This window comes from Rutilus rutilus, assembly GCF_951802725.1.
Source record: "Rutilus rutilus genome assembly, chromosome: 1".
In the NCBI taxonomy this organism is placed as follows: domain Eukaryota; kingdom Metazoa; phylum Chordata; class Actinopteri; order Cypriniformes; family Leuciscidae; genus Rutilus; species Rutilus rutilus.
Window position 1 is genome coordinate 3420877 of NC_140209.1, and position 16514 is coordinate 3437390.

Below are 16514 nucleotides of genomic sequence, written 5' to 3' on the forward strand. Positions count from 1 at the left end.
GATTACCCACTCCGGGCCTGAACACATTGCTCAATAAACCTCTGGAAAAGCACGATGAAGAGCAATTAGTAGCAAGTCAAACACCTCATAAGTTGGAAGAGGACAGTAGTCAAGCAAATGTTCTTGGTTAACACAAAGATGATCATCTTGAGCTACTCCTAATTCACAATAGACACCAATGTCTCTCAACTTAGCAAACGTATGTTTCTCTGCAACCACTAGAATAATCCTTCCAGCATCAAGTTCATCATCATGCTTTTCAAGCAACACAAACATCCCCTTTCTGTACAATGTGCCTTTCACTGTGATTTCATTACATGCCACTGTTGACTGTGAATCTAATGTGTAACTGGCCACTGCCTCTCTAATCCTGTCACTGTAATCATCAATATATAATTCTACACCCTTCTGTATCTGTACATCTGGAGGGAACATGCCGCCTGCACCGAGATACGCTTGCAGAAGTTGGTGTCTCTCTGCAAGAGTTTTACAAAGATTTTTAAAATTGTGCAGTTTTCTGGCACACTTCTTAAAATAGCTGTGCTTGCTTTCGAATCTCAAAGTCCAGAGGCGAATTAGTGGACCAAAGTGGTGTATAAGGTCAGGGTAATGACACATGTAATGATGCTTAGGTTGTAAGGGATTATCAGGGAAGAGCTTTTGCCTGGTGCAAATGTATTCACCGATTAAAACTTTGAGATATGCAACCTCCACTATCTCTCTCAGTTGCAATATCAGTAGCCATACCTCATTTCTACATGGATCTTTAATCCTGTCACCAATCAAGAGAGGTAGTATCCTGAGAAAACACCAATTGTCCACTTAACCGCTCACTTCCGGGGGAGAGTTCGCCTGGTTTGTCATTTGCATCATTTCCTTTGTATTTCAATTGATTTTTGCATCGATTCAATTGCTTCTCCTCAACTAAACGACCAACAAACAAAGCAAGGTCATAAGAAACAACACCCTCAAATAGATCGTGCCCTAGACATGGTGGGAGCCCAGGCTGACAAACATGGAAATGTGCAAGCTTGTTAAAAGGAGAGTCCCCCTTGACACCAAACACAGAGCCAGCAACGGCAGAGTCTAAATCTTGGACATGGCTTTTATATAAGACTGCACAGTTCTTGCAGTACCACACAAGTTTGGCTCGGTCACAAATGTGGTTTTATTTATCTCACAATATCGGCAGAAACAATCTGCACGACTGAAGTTTTCCAAAGGGATCCCAAATTATCTCCTGAAATGGCAACAAGAGTCCCTTTCACGATTTTACCACTGGGCATTGAAATACCAATTTCCTCTAGAAATTTAAGATCCTTGATCAATGGCTCAAAAACTTTGTTTATACCGAGGTATTTGAAGTCGTTTTCCCTACAAAGAAACACAAGCTGCATGTGATCTGTAGTGGATCGATTGTGTGGTAGTCAGATAGTTAATAGTCAGTGAGCGAATCCACATTACTGTGATATTACAGTAAAACAATAAAAACAGTATTTTACTTTTTTTTTTTTTAAATAGCCTACCTCGTTTTTAAGTTACGGTTCACAGTGGGAAAAAGAAACAAAACAAAACATTTTTTTTTAAATTAAACGGTGGTTTACTGAACAAACAATGGCCCTGTCTTTAAATAAAGTCTGTCAGTACTTCTGCAACCGACTAATAAAAAACGTAACATTTTAATTAATTTCCATTAAGGTGCAGCATTTAGAAAATGAACTGTAGCCTACTTGTCACGCTGCTGGGACTTCAATGAGGTTGAAGACATGAGGCTCCACTCTGGCTCCACATGAGGGCGCTCACAGGACGAGTGCAGAATGAATGGAGGTCTATGGCGCTATACATAGTTACCACAGGCCAATTAATGTCACGTGACCTCCCCGGAGACGCCATCTTTGAGGGCATAAGCTGCTGTGTTTACCATATACTGTCTATGGTGTTTACAAAGTTTTACAAGCAAATTTATTTCTGTTTATAATGTTACGAAAACATGAAGAGACAAAGTGACAGAGATTATAAAGAGACTCTATTAACACAAGACAGAGAGAGGTACAATGCGAAAATTTCACTCATAAATGGTGTGGATCCGTATGCGCTAACGTTGTCTGTCTGTGTGTGTGTGTGTGTGTGTGTGTGTGTGTGTGTGTGTGTGTGTGTGTGTGTGAGTGAGAGTGAGAGAGAGGCGCGGGCGCGATCGAACAGTGGAAACAATGTTGTTTTTGTATGTTTTTAATACCTTGTCATTTTGTTCATATAGGACATCATTCAAACTGCAAAGTGTTAACTTATATTTGTGTACACTTGCAATAAAACACAACATTGTGCACCTGACACAAGTGCTCTGAGCAAATTCTTGCGTGTTTTAAGGGAGTTTCTTTCCTGTTTATCCACGCCAGCCATAACCTCTGTCGTTGTTCTGACAAAAGCATAGTTTTCTCACATTCATGAAGTCTAATGACGGGTATACTGTAAAATCCCAATTTAACTGAACCTCCGGCACGATTTGAACATCCATTGACCCAGCAGGAGATGACCATTTTCACTTTTTATCACGAAATTAACTCGTTTCAGCTTCTTCTTCTAATGTTCTGCCCACAACATGCCCACAGAAATGGCGCCGGGTCGGCAAATGTCCGTATGTTGTGACGTCATGTGGGAACTATGTATATCCATCAAAATCCACTTTTCTCAGGATATAATCTTTTGTCTAGTAATTTGAATGTTGTATTCGAAAGGAGATGCAAATAAATTACACAGTGTTAGATTTTGTTAGAGTCACTTATTTGCTTTAAAAAGTCTATTAAAACGTCAATGACGTCATACACATCGTATACTGCTTTACGGCAATCCTTCAGTCACTTTGGTGCTTTCGTGCTCTGCACTTTCTTTTCTCTCGAGGCATCGACAACACAGCTGACACAGGGAAACACACAACACAGCTGACACAGGGAAACACACAACACAGCTGACACAGGGAAACACACAACACAGCTGACACAGGTAAACACACAACACAGCTGACACAGGTAAACACACAACACAGCTGACACAGGGAAACACACGACACAGCTGACACAGGTAAACACAACAACACAGCTGACACAGGCAAACACACGACACAGCTGACACAGGTAAACACACAACACAGCTGACACAGGGAAACACACAACACAGCTGACACAGGCAAACACACAACACAGCTGACACAGGTAAACACACAACACAGCTGACACAGGGAAACACACAACACAGCTGACACAGGTAAACACACAACACAGCTGACACAGGTAAGCACACAACACAGCTGACACAGGTAAACACACAACACAGCTGACACAGGTAAACACACAACACAGCTGACACAGGCAAACACACAACACAGCTGACACAGGGAAACACACAACACAGCTGACACAGGGAAACACACAACACAGCTGACACAGGGAAACACACAACACAGCTGACACAGGCAAACACACAACACAGCTGACACAGGGAAACACACGACACAGCTGACACAGGTAAACACACGACACAGCTGACACAGGTAAACACACGACAGCTGACACAGGGAAACACACAACACAGCTGACACAGGTAAACACACAACACAGCTGACACAGGGAAACACACAACACAGCTGACACAGGTAAACACACAACACAGCTGACACAGGGAAACACACAACACAGCTGACACAGGTAAACACACAACACAGCTGACACAGGTAAACACACAACACAGCTGACACAGGTAAACACACAACACAGCTGACACAGGTAAACACACAACACAGCTGACACAGGTAAACACACAACACAGCAGACACAGGCAAACACACAACACAGCTGACACAGGTAAACACACAACACAGCAGACACTAGGGATGGGACGATACACTTAAACTCACGATACGATGCACCTCGATATGCCAGGGTCACGATACGATACGTCACGATACGATATCAAAAAAGAAAAAAATATTACTGTATAACAACAACTTATTATGGTGACGTTGAAGGTGGTGGTTCATGTTTGATGTGTTGGATGTGGTGTACGGAATGACAGCATGGAATAGCTTACACACAGTCTTAAGGCCATTGCACACTGAGTCCGAAATTTGCATTTGAAATTTTCGCACGTTAAAAAAAAATTCGACCTCACGTTATGTCAATCAAGCTTGCACACTGACCTACGAAACTTTCGTCCGTAAAAAAATAATTCGGATTGGGTTCGGTTTTCTGCGTTTTTCGCATCCACAGACAGTGTTTTGAGAGGTTTTTTGAAAATTCAGAGCCACCGTACAAGCGAACGACAAAATCCAGAATGACGTCTGACAAGTTGATACACTTCGTCTCGCAGTACTGTATGAAAAACAAAATGCGGATTACAAAGACACTGAATAAAATATAACCTGTATACAGCTGTTCTGTCTGCCCAGCGCTTCTGCCGGCCGCGCGCGCGTGTGTGTGTGTGCGTGTCCGTCCATAGACATACTGCCTGTTCAGGATCGACTGGTTCACGGAAGTTGGTGGTCTTCTTTTTAATATGTGGCTCCAGTATCGCTAGCAAAGCATCAAACTGAGCCACTGATATTCTGAGGTAAATTTTGAATCGCTCGGTATAATTTCGCAACTCCTTGATAAGGAGGTGAAACTCTCCTTCCTCTCGGCGCAATCTCAGGATTGGATGGACCCAATATTTCCTTTCTTTTTTCTTTTTAAGAAGAAAGAGTGCAACAAATTCATCCTCACTGCTTGACGAATCTTTTTGTATTTTTTGCGTTTTTTTCCGCAAAGGTTTAATAAATACGCATCGGACTCAGTGTGCAAGGTTTCTGTGCGTGTAGAATTTTAAGGTTGACGAACACGAAAAAACGCATACGAAAATTTCGGACTCAGTGTGCAATGGCCTTTAGTTTTACCCTGCTTGATCAGCAGATGGTGCTGCCAGCCTGCCACCATAGACTGTATGTCTGCCCCATATACATACACACACATATAATACACTAAATTATTTATATACTACGCAAATCATGCAGCAGTGCCATCTATCTTTATTTCGCGATCCATTTTTTTCGACCTCGATGCGTTTCGTCACGTTTTGTATCGCGATATTTCGGCAAACGATATTTCGTCCCATCCCTAGCAGACACAGGGAAACACACAACACAACTGACACAGTTAAACACACAACACAGCTGACACAGGGAAACACACAACACAGGTAAACACACAACACAGCCGACACAGGGAAACACACAACACAACTGACACAGTTAAACACACAACACAGCTGACACAGGGAAACACACAACACAGGTAAACACACAACACAGCCGACACAGGGAAACACACAACACAGCTGACACAGGTAAACACACAACACAGCTGACACAGGGAAACACACAACACAGGTAAACACACAACACAGCCGACACAGGGAAACACACAACACAGCTGACACAGGGAAACACACAACACAGCTGACACAGGCAAACACACAACACAGCTGACACAGGCAAACACACAACACAGCTGACACAGGTAAACACACAACACAGCTGACACCGGTAAACACACAACACAGCCGACACAGGGAAACACACAACACAGCCGACACAGGTAAACACACAACACAGCTGACACAGGGAAACACACAACACAGCCGACACAGGGAAACACACAACACAGCTGACACAGGTAAACACACGACACAGCTGACACAGGTAAACACACAACACAGCTGACACAGGGAAACACACAACACAGCCGACACAGGGAAACACACAACACAGCTGACACAGGGAAACACAACACAGCTGACACAGGTAAACACAACACAGCCGACACAGGTAAACACACAACACAGCTGACACCGGTAAACACACAACACAGCCGACACAGGGAAACACACAACACAGCCGACACAGGTAAACACACAACACAGCCGACACCGGTAAACACACAACACAGCCGACACAGGGAAACACACAACACAGCTGACACAGGTAAACACACAACACAGCTGACACAGGGAAACACACAACACAGCCGACACAGGGAAACACACAACACAGCCGACACAGGTAAACACAACACAGCTGACACAGGTAAACACAACACAGCCGACACAGGCAAACACACAACACAGCTGACACAGGTAAACACACAACACAGCTGACACAGGGAAACACACAACACAGCCGACACAGGGAAACACACAACACAGCTGACACAGGCAAACACACAACACAGCTGACACAGGTAAACACACAACACAGCCGACACAGGTAAACACACAACACAGCTGACACAGGTAAACACAACACAGCTGACACAGGTAAACACAACACAGCCGACACAGGCAAACACACAACACAGCTGACACAGGTAAACACACAACACAGCCGACACAGGGAAACACACAACACAGCCGACACAGGCAAACACACAACACAGCTGACACAGGTAAACACACAACACAGCCGACACAGGTAAACACACAACACAGCCGACACAGGTAAACACAACACAGCCGACACAGGCAAACACACAACACAGCCGACACAGGCAAACACACAACACAGCTGACACAGGTAAACACACAACACTGCCGACACAGGTAAACACACAACACAGCTGACACAGGTAAACACAACACAGCTGACACAGGTAAACACAACACAGCCGACACAGGCAAACACACAACACAGCTGACACAGGTAAACACACAACACAGCTGACACAGGTAAACACAACACAGCCGACACAGGCAAACACACAACACAGCCGACACAGGCAAACACACAACACAGCCGACACAGGCAAACACACGACACAGCCGACACAGGCAAACACACAACACAGCCGACACAGGTAAACACACAACACAGCCGACACAGGCAAACACACAACACAGCTGACACAGGTAAACACACAACACAGCTGACACAGGTAAACACAACACAGCCGGCACAGGCAAACACACAACACAGCTGACACAGGTAAACACACAACACAGCTGACACAGGCAAACACACAACACAGCCGACACAGGTAAACACACAACACAGCTGACACAGGTAAATACACAACACAGCTGACACAGGTAAACACACAACACAGCTGACACAGGTAAACACACGACACAGCTGACACAGGGAAACACACAACACAGCTGACACAGGGAAACACACAACACAGCTGACACAGAGAAACACACAACACAGCTGACACAGGTAAACACACGTGCTAGAAGAGTTTTTGTTTTGTTTGTTTCTGGTCCCGCTTCGGACGCCACGATGCCATCAAGCGGTATCTCTGGTCGTAATCAGTCCTTCACTGATCAATCAGCGTTCATTAGCAGAATGCTAGCGTGTTATGGGCAACAACAACTCAACCTGTAAGAAATCGACAGGACATAAGTACTCGTTCATTCAACTTTCGACCTATAACCCATGTTGAACTTGCAAAACCTACAATCAAATCTGAGATTTCTCAACGGCAATCGGGTGAAAGAGACAAATTTAGCCGTCTAGCGCCATAGACTCCCATTCATTCTGCACTCATGGGCGATCGCCCCCAGTGGAGCTCTGGTGGAACTACAACCAACATTCAGTACAATAGGACGTAGGCTATAATCTAGGGATGGCTGATGCGAAACTGACGTTCCGAAGCTTTTCGAGTTCCCGAAGCGCAGATGTTTCGAAAACACTGATCCGAAGCGGAATTCAAAACACCCATGTCACGTGACTGCGGCTAATTGAAGCTTCGGAGTGTTTCACAAGTGTTTCGACAGGTGTGGTCCGCCGAATCAGCGTTTGATTGACAGGGTCGGGAACAGACCACACAATCGCACATCTGTATAAAAGTGAAGCGCATCTTTACCTCATGGGTTTTTATGAGAGGATTTTGATTTAGAGATAGCGGATTTATGGTTATATAGTGACATTTATAGTGCGATTTGAATGTATTACACATTGACTGATAGGCTAGAGACAGACAGAGTATACATAGTGACACATTAATGAAAGGCTGGAGAAATTATCTGTAAAGAAAGAGCTAAGTCCTTCCACAGCAGAAAAATTAATATTTTTGAATAAAAATCTATAAAAAAGTGAGACATTGTGGCTTGATTTCTTTTATTAATATTCATTTTGCAGGACCAAAATAACATTATGCACAGTGAGGAGCCTTCAGGTTACAAGCTTCATTTTATTAGAAAAATACAATAATAAAAAAACAACAAATCTTTTAATGCCTCGGTTGTCAAGGTTGTTTCAGATCAACACCTGCAAGTGACCACTAGGTGTCACCGTTGAGACGGGTGTCGGCACAATATGGCACATTTGCTTCAACTGTTTCATTGTTTCCCGAAGCCTCGATCTGCCCACCACTAGCAACGGGTACAAAGTAACAAAGATTTATTTCACACAATGGAAGTATAATCCAAGAACGAAACAGCATGTGAGGCACATATAGCGTGCACAAACACACACAATCACCGACAAGGACATGAAGGGAACTTAAATACACAGATGATAACGAGACAACAGCTGAAGACCATGATGATGTTGATGACTGGCAGATGTGGGCCACGGAGGATCATGGGAACTGTAGTGCAGACAATGACGATGACAGTGACAGTGACAGTGAAGAAGACGATGACAGTGACAAAGAACGTGACAATGAACGTGATGGTGACTGTACTTGTGTCCACAATAGCAGCCTTCAGTTTTCAGTTCTAGCTCGTCCTGAGATTTATTCATCTCCATGTTGTGTTCTCCAGTAAACATGATCTTGAGGTTGTTTGATCTGCCAGCGCTCACCGATTCAAGCTGATCTCCCCATTCAATCCTGATCTCCATTCCATCAGCTTTCTAGAATTATACAGGGCAATAAACTGAGTTTAAACTGCACATTTACAGCGTTTATAATGCAGTCTTCTAATGATATATGACTATCTACTCCAACTCATTGTTGAAATATAAACATTTAAACGGTCAAATGTAGTCAAAAATAGTCAAACATTCATTATAAAACGGCTTGTTCCAGTTCTTGATTCTGATTGGTTGAGCCGCGTTCGAAGTAAATTACTCCTCAAAATGTGATTGCCGATGACCTGAGCTCTTGTGAACTAGTGTCAGATATAAAGACTGAAGTACGACGTTATAAGATCAGTCTGGACTCACCTGAAGATCCTTTTACGCAGTATAAAACAGATGATGATGATGAAGATGAAGATGAAGAAGATGAAGAGAGCAAAAAGCCACCACAACTGATCTATAAAAGTGATCAAATATCAGATCAGCTGATCTATAATGATAAATCAATATTAGAGTTGATGTTTAAAGCTCTTGATGTTTTACCTGAGTTCTGGAGAGACGGAGTCACTTCATTCACATCTTTAAAACACAACGATCACAAATATCAGAGAATATGACAGAAAACATTCACACTGGACTGAGTCTGAATCCGATCTGAGTCAGTGTTTTATTAGTGAATTAGACACACGTTTATCAGCTGAAACTCACCTGAGTTTGGAGTCACAGCAGTTTCATTCCTCACTGAAAAACACATTCACAATCATCATGATTCACTTACAGAACATTCAGTTCAACACAGAGTTTGGTCTGATTCAGGACACACTGATCTTAGGGATTCACCGATACCAACATTTTGGCAGATACCAATAACCAATAGTTCTTTATATTTGAAAGCTGAATAACTGATATATTGCCCGATAAATAAATTTTTGAGAGCCTGATTACAAACAAAAGTCTCACCATTAAAAGCCAAGCACACAATTATATATCGGCCGATACTGATAACATTAAAAATTAGTGGTGGGCCGTTATCGGCGTTAACGTGCTGCGTTAACGCGAGACTCTTATCGCGCGATAAAAAAATATCGCCGTTAATCTATTCTCCAAGTTGGGTTGGGAGCGTTGGGAGCTGGCTCAAGATACACAAGCTATGATGACGCAATCTACCCGCGGCCGCGAGGTAGACCCGGCTGCAACGCATCATATTGAGCCCGATCTCACGGGAAAACGTACAAATTCTACGAGGTGGCTTATTCGTACGAATTCATACGACCTGGCTCGTAAGAATTAGTACGATTTTTGCAAAATCGTACATATTTTACGAATTGGCCAATTCGTGTGAATTCATACGAATGACCTACCCCTGACCCCGCCCCTAAACCTACCCATCACGTGGGTTTAGACAAATCGTACAAATTCGTACGAGCTAGGTCATACGAATTAGTACGAATTAGCCAACTTTTTATCATTCGTACGAATTCGTACGAATTGGTCGTGAGATAGCGTTGTCATATTCGTCGTCATCTTAAGTAAACACGGCTGAAAGTGAAAGCTGGTGTAAAAGATCGGTGCAACATTCATTATTTGGACTTGGTTCGGATTTAAGCCGTCCGACGTAGACTGTGTGGGGTAACAGTTCGGTAAATTAACACACGACTAATCCGTTCTACCACCTCAAATTAAAAACGAAACATATCACTGAATACCAGCGCGCGCGTATTATTCCCAATATATCTTAGTGAGTGGTGTAGCACAATCTCTTTTTATTAAAAGCGCCCGATTTTAAGAATCGTTGTGTTTCTTTTTAACTGAAAAGACATCAGTTAGACAATATTCTCATTTTAAATTTGGGGTTTCATAAGCTCCAAGCCATAATAAACATTAGACCTACTTAAGTCTCTGCAGCTAGTGTACTTACATTTTATTTATCTGCAAAATTATGTTGTATACTTACAGTTTTGCACAATATATGTTCTCAAAACTACATAGGCTACACCCTTTAAAAAAAAAAAAAAAAAAAAAAAAAACCTTTAGCAGTTGTTTAGCAGGGCCTGTGTAACCTGTTCTGAAATGGTTTTATTTTAATATCGTTATCGCAAGAGGCTGCAATGTATATCACAATATGGATTTTTGGCCATATCGCCCATCCCTAATTGATAGCCTATAGTAGTTGATAATAACATAGGCCTACCTAATGTTGCCTACATACGGTAACAGTACAGTAGTAACTTTTACAGTCTATGAGTAGAACAGCTTTCTCAAGCAGTTTGTGATGCATTGTGGAAACAGGAGATGAGCCCCTGGTCTAATGCGCCACCTGGCTTGAGAAACCCGTTCACAAAGACTTACTTGTATAGTCATTATTTGGGTAGCACACATATTCTGAATGCCTTCGGCAGAATTCAAATGAGCCATTTTAATCTAGATTAATCTAGATTAATTTCAAAATTAATCTAGATTAATCTAGATTAAAAAAATTAATCTATGCCCACCTCCCGATAACATTAAAAAAGGATCATATATTGGCCGATATATCGTGCATCCCTGATTGCTGTGTTTCACTGAAGTGTCTCTCTCACCTCTGAACATGGTCTGAAGACTGTGATGAGACTGTGATGAAAGAAAGAAGCATTAGAGAATCATGTTAGTGAAAGATTAAATATGAAACCAGAGGAATGATGAGTTGAGAGTTGATTTACTCCTGGAGCGTCACAGAGGATCTCATGAAGGACATTCACACAGCGAGACGTGACGAGACGATCAGATGAGACTGAAATAACAGGATCACTCAGTGTTTCAGGATATGATGGATCTGCTATCAGACGCCCGTCCTGAACACACACAAGAGGATCAGATCATGAGTGTGTGTGTGTGTGTGTGTGTGTGTGTGTGTGTGTGTGTGTGTAATAGTCACCTATGAGAACCAGCTCTGCTCACAGTCAGAGTGTGTGTGTGTGTGTGTGTGTGTGTGTGTGTGTGTGTGTGTGTGTGTGTGTGTGTGTGTGTGTGTGTGTGTGTGTGTGATAGTCACCTCTGAGAGCCAGCTCTGCTCACAGACTCCATTGAGTGTGTGATTCAGTAAATCAGAGGGAAGTTTGTACACAACCCTCTCCATCTCTCCACAGGACACACTGATGTTGTTCATGTTGCAGAAAAAGCTGTTATACAAATCACAGAACAAATTATTGCATATTATATTCCATGACAAGTGTTTTTATTACAGCAAACATTTAAAAACATGTGAAAAATGTGCAATGATGTGCATTTAAAGTGTCGGAAATGTTGTTTTCTATAATAATTCTTTTTTTTTTTTCAAAAACATTAACAAATAACAAGAAACACGAAAAAGATATTCACATTCAGAAGTGCTTTTTACTGCTATATTTTACAAACCAACAGCAAATAAACATGTTTCACCATTGACACCCATTCTAAAAATAGACTTGTGTTTTCTGAAGAATTATTTATTTTCATAACTATTTAAAACATTGAAATTAGTCAATTAAAAAGTATTTCATTACATTTTAGAAGGTGTAAATCTTTTTCTAGCGACTCCTGCAAGCCAGACATTTACTCCCGACGAATGACGTCACCGCTCGTGCACGAGCCTGAATGTGGATTACTCCACCGGCAAACTTGTTTTCCACTAAACGAGTTCACATACAATCTCTTCATATAGGATCTTTAGACGGATATCGAGGCTTTTTAGGTGAATCTGCAATCTCTGACCCAGCTTGTTTGCTGCAATACACTGTGTTTTCCATCAACTGCCAACCCCGGGTGTGTAAACGATCCGGGTTACTTGACTGTAACCCTGCTCCCTGGAAAGCCGGAACGAGATGCTGCGCTGCTCAGCGCATTGGGAACGGGAATACCCACGCCGCCGTGCTTAAAAGTGTCTGGACCCCTTACGGTTGTGTAGGCGTGCTCACAAGAAGGCCGTAGACATTAGCTTGAGATGTCGACTCAAGGATGTGAGAGCCCAGAGTGGCATGAACATCCAAACTATACAATCTTATGAATGTGTGCGGAGGGGACCAGTCTGCCGCATCACAAACAAGTTGCATACTTAGGTAGGTATTCAGGATGAGGATGCAAAATCACTTTCACCATTCCTGGGGCAAAGTCTTAGCAGGAAGGTGAGATCGTAAGAGCCCGCTTATCCCCGATTCTTTATAGCTAGTTATAGAACCATCTTTAGGGTCAGCAGTTTGTCAGACTCTAGAGGTTCAAAGGGGGTCTCAGCCTGACCCTCGAGGACTATAGCTAAGTCCCATGAAGGGATCTTGGTTCTTACTGGAGGCCTCAGTCGTCTGGCCCCACGAATGAAGCGAGAGAGCAGAGGATGTCTCCCGAGTGGCAAGCAAGGCGTGGCAAGCCGAAAGAGCGGCCACATAAACCTTGAAAGTGGCGGGGCATGTGCCTGTTGATAACTTCTCTTGCATGAAGTCCAGAACTGAAGCAATCTGGCAGTTGACTGGATCTAAATTGTGTACAACACACCACCTTTCAAAGACACCCCATTTACTGGCATTACTCTTTCTAGTGTTTCAGCCCAGTGCAAGCCCAGTGTCCCTCAGTTGGTACCCCTTAGGGGCCAAACATGAAGGTTCCACAGGTCTGGCCTGGGATGGAATATCGTGCCCTCCGCCTGGGACAGAAGGTCCCTCCTCTCCAGAATCGCCCATGGCGAGCCGTCGAGGAGAGATATTATCTCCGAAAGCCATACTCTGTTCGGCCAAGGTGGCGCTATCAGTAAGAGTCAAGACCCTTCTAGGCAAACTCTGGCTAGAACTCCCGGGAACAGAGAAACTGGAGGAAACGAATACAGGCGCATTCTGGGCCATCACGTCCAGACCCAGGGGGGCTCAGAGAGAAGTAGAAGGGACATTGTGCTGTCTGATAAGTGGCGAAGAGGTCCACCTCCGCTTCGTAAAATCTGGTCCAGATCTGTTATCTACTTCCGGGTGGAGTTTCCATTCCCCCATCTGTAGTTTCTGTCTGGACAGTAAGTCCGCTCCCACATTCAGATGCCCTGTAATGTACACTGCCCTGAGTGACAGGAACTTGTCCTGGGCCCAGAGAAAAAGTGCAGACCTCCCTGTTGATTTATTTACGTCTTCTCTCTAAGATCAAATCCTCTCTCTCTGAGAAAACCTTAGAGATTGCTATCCATGCGCTCATTACATCGCGTTTGGATTATTGCAACTCTCTTTACTATGGCATGTCCAAATACTATATTGCTCGTCCCCAATTAGCACAAAATGCTGCTGCAAAGATTCTCAAAAAAATACGTAAATTTGATCATTTGATCTCCAATCGTGAAATCGCTGCATTGGCTACCTGTGCATTTTAGAATTGAGTTTAATCTGTCCACACAATCCCACACGAAACCTGAGGTCTGGTGATAAGAGACTTTAGTCTGTCCCAGATCAAGGTTAAAGCATAGAGGAGATCGAGCATTTGCTATTGCATTCTAGCTTTAACATCAAAGCATTAACATTTGTGTGGGGAAATCAGTTCCAGTGGAGGTTAGCAGTCAATGCAGTTCTTGCAGGACCTTGTGAGCCTGAGTCATTTGTCATATTCTCATTGACTCCATTCTGTCCTGTGTATTGTCTGTGTATGTGCATGTGCTTGTTTGTGTTGCAGGTGGGCGGTATCTGGTGATATTTTGTTAAATTTTAATAACATAAGCAAACTTATAATTTCATAACATAGCAACGTTTCTTGATTATTACGCAGGAATGAGAGTATAGTTCTTAGCCATATCAGCCTAGAAAATCGCAACTTTACATTTTCCGTTGGTCTTAGTACACGATGTAACTACAGAAGAGTCAAGTTTTAAATAGGAAAAATATCTAAACTCTTTGGTCATTTTTTTTGACAGATATGCAAATGGTCTTGTCCGATTTAATGATCTATGCTAAGCTATGCTAAAAGTGGTACCGCCAGACCCGGAGATCGGCTGAATGGATTCGAAAACGGTAAAACTCAACTGTTTAACTCTGGGGGAGATGTAAAATGAGCCTATTTCCAAAAAAACTGGAGAATCCCTTTAAATACCATTTTTAAGTCTTAAAAATTAATTTAAATTGATGATATAACCTGTGTACCTAATTACTGTTTGTCTGATGAGTGCCCATGATCTCTGAACAAAAAGGTTTCAGTAAGCGCACATGCTTGCATTTGTGTGGGGAAATCAGTTCCAGTGGAGGTAAGCAATCAATGCAGGATTAAGATACAGATAATATATATGATACAGACCATTGTAATCAATATCTGTCTCTGGAAAACAACGTGAGCTTGTGTTGTGCTTATACATCTACAGCTATAGCTGTTAATGCTTCGATGTTAAAGCTAGAATGTCCACTAATGTGTTTATTTACAAGGCATGGATGGATGGAGTGGAGAAAAACAAGGCCATTTTGTTTTTATCTAAATTTTCATAAAACTGCAATTTAAATATATTATTTCTATAGGTTACACAAAAAAGGACAATATAAATATGCTGAATAGGCTGATCTATAGCATGTTCAATGGTGGTATAGCCTATGAATGGTACACCCCCCTAAGCTCACAGAAATGGTTAGACCCATGTCTTCAGCAGCCATTAACACTGACCTGTTTTTTTTTTAACGCGTTAATTTCGCGTGCTGTTGTTATCATTCGTATCTTCTGAGCGCGTGCACAGGCTACTAAAACCATAAGGATCAAACACGTGCACTCTCAACAAGCAAGGCGTTATCGCGTCGTTACTGCGGCTAGTGGACAGACACACACCGCAATATTGCTCTGCGAGCTTCAGTATAGAAACGTTTGAATAAAATTATAATTAGTAAATGTACTTTCTTGCCTGATTTTGGAGATGTAAAAATATATATAGCTTAGGCTTATATTTCGCTAATATAGCCTATATTTAAGTTATAGCCTATTGATATTAAAAAGATATTTCAGACTTTTTTTTACGGCTTTGCGCTTTAAAAGTGGAGGACATCCAAGTATTTCAAGGACCCGCGGGACGACATGTTAAAAAACACCATTTTGAGTTAAATCTCGAGCATCAGAAACAACGATCGCTGATTTACTTCAGAGTCGCGTACATGTTTCATGTTCAGAAGAGTCGCACATGTTGTTCATCGTAAACATGTTGCACTTCAGCATCCTAATTCTTCTGCAAGAATACCTAATCCATGGGCGATATGGTTTATGAATCTGCCAATCAGGAAAAATGGTAAAAACTGCATTTAAACATGTAATATCTATGCAACAACACATGTCTTACCTTACAAGCGGCTCGTTTGCTGAATGAATGAAAGAATCTTTATCCTGTTTCATCAACGAAGGATGAGGAAGAGGGAGGATCTTGAGTGACAGCTGCGTGTGTCTATTACAAGTGTTGAAGAAGGCGTGTTTACAGTATGTGTGTTGCTTTATTTCAGTGGTAATTACATTTATACTGTATGGGACGTCCCCTAAATAACTGGCCATTCGTTTTTTCTTCTTATTACAAATGAGGTTTTTATAGGTGTAGCCTATAAAGTATTCATATGAGGTAGACTGTGCATAGCATGTGACACTGCATTTGTGCACTGCATAGCATGTGACTCATTCACACTCTCTCACACACACTCACACACACACACACACACACACACACACACACACTCCCTCTCTCTCACACACA

The 16514-nt window shown here is 42.4% G+C and overlaps 1 protein-coding gene across 1 annotated transcript; it reads right to left on the reverse strand.

Annotated features, from left to right (window-relative positions):
* Positions 1–8784: 8784 nt before the first annotated feature.
* Positions 8785–16215, reverse strand: LOC311302456 (uncharacterized protein). The gene is made up of 8 exons (XM_084428352.1): positions 16113–16215; positions 11859–11985; positions 11527–11658; positions 11407–11437; positions 9536–9568; positions 9371–9406; positions 9194–9284; positions 8785–8881 (listed from the first exon to the last, which is right to left on the reverse strand). Exons 1-8 carry the CDS (start codon positions 16163–16165, stop codon positions 8827–8829), a joined length of 558 nt encoding a protein of 185 aa, XP_084284478.1. The 5' UTR covers positions 16166–16215; the 3' UTR covers positions 8785–8826.
* Between the last annotated feature and the right edge of the window lie 299 nt (positions 16216–16514).

Excerpts from the sequence above, each read along its gene's own strand:
- LOC311302456 (XM_084428352.1), bottom strand. The coding sequence starts at position 16,165 with ATGAAACAGGATAAAGATTCTTTCATTCATTCAGCAAACGAGCCGCTT. Across the intron at positions 11,986-16,112 it reads GCAAACGAGCCGCTTGTAAG|CTTTTTCTGCAACATGAACA; the intron begins GTAAGACATGTG and ends TTTGTATAACAG. Across the intron at positions 11,438-11,526 it reads TCCTCTGTGACGCTCCAGGA|TCTCATCACAGTCTTCAGAC; the intron begins GTAAATCAACTC and ends CTTTCATCACAG.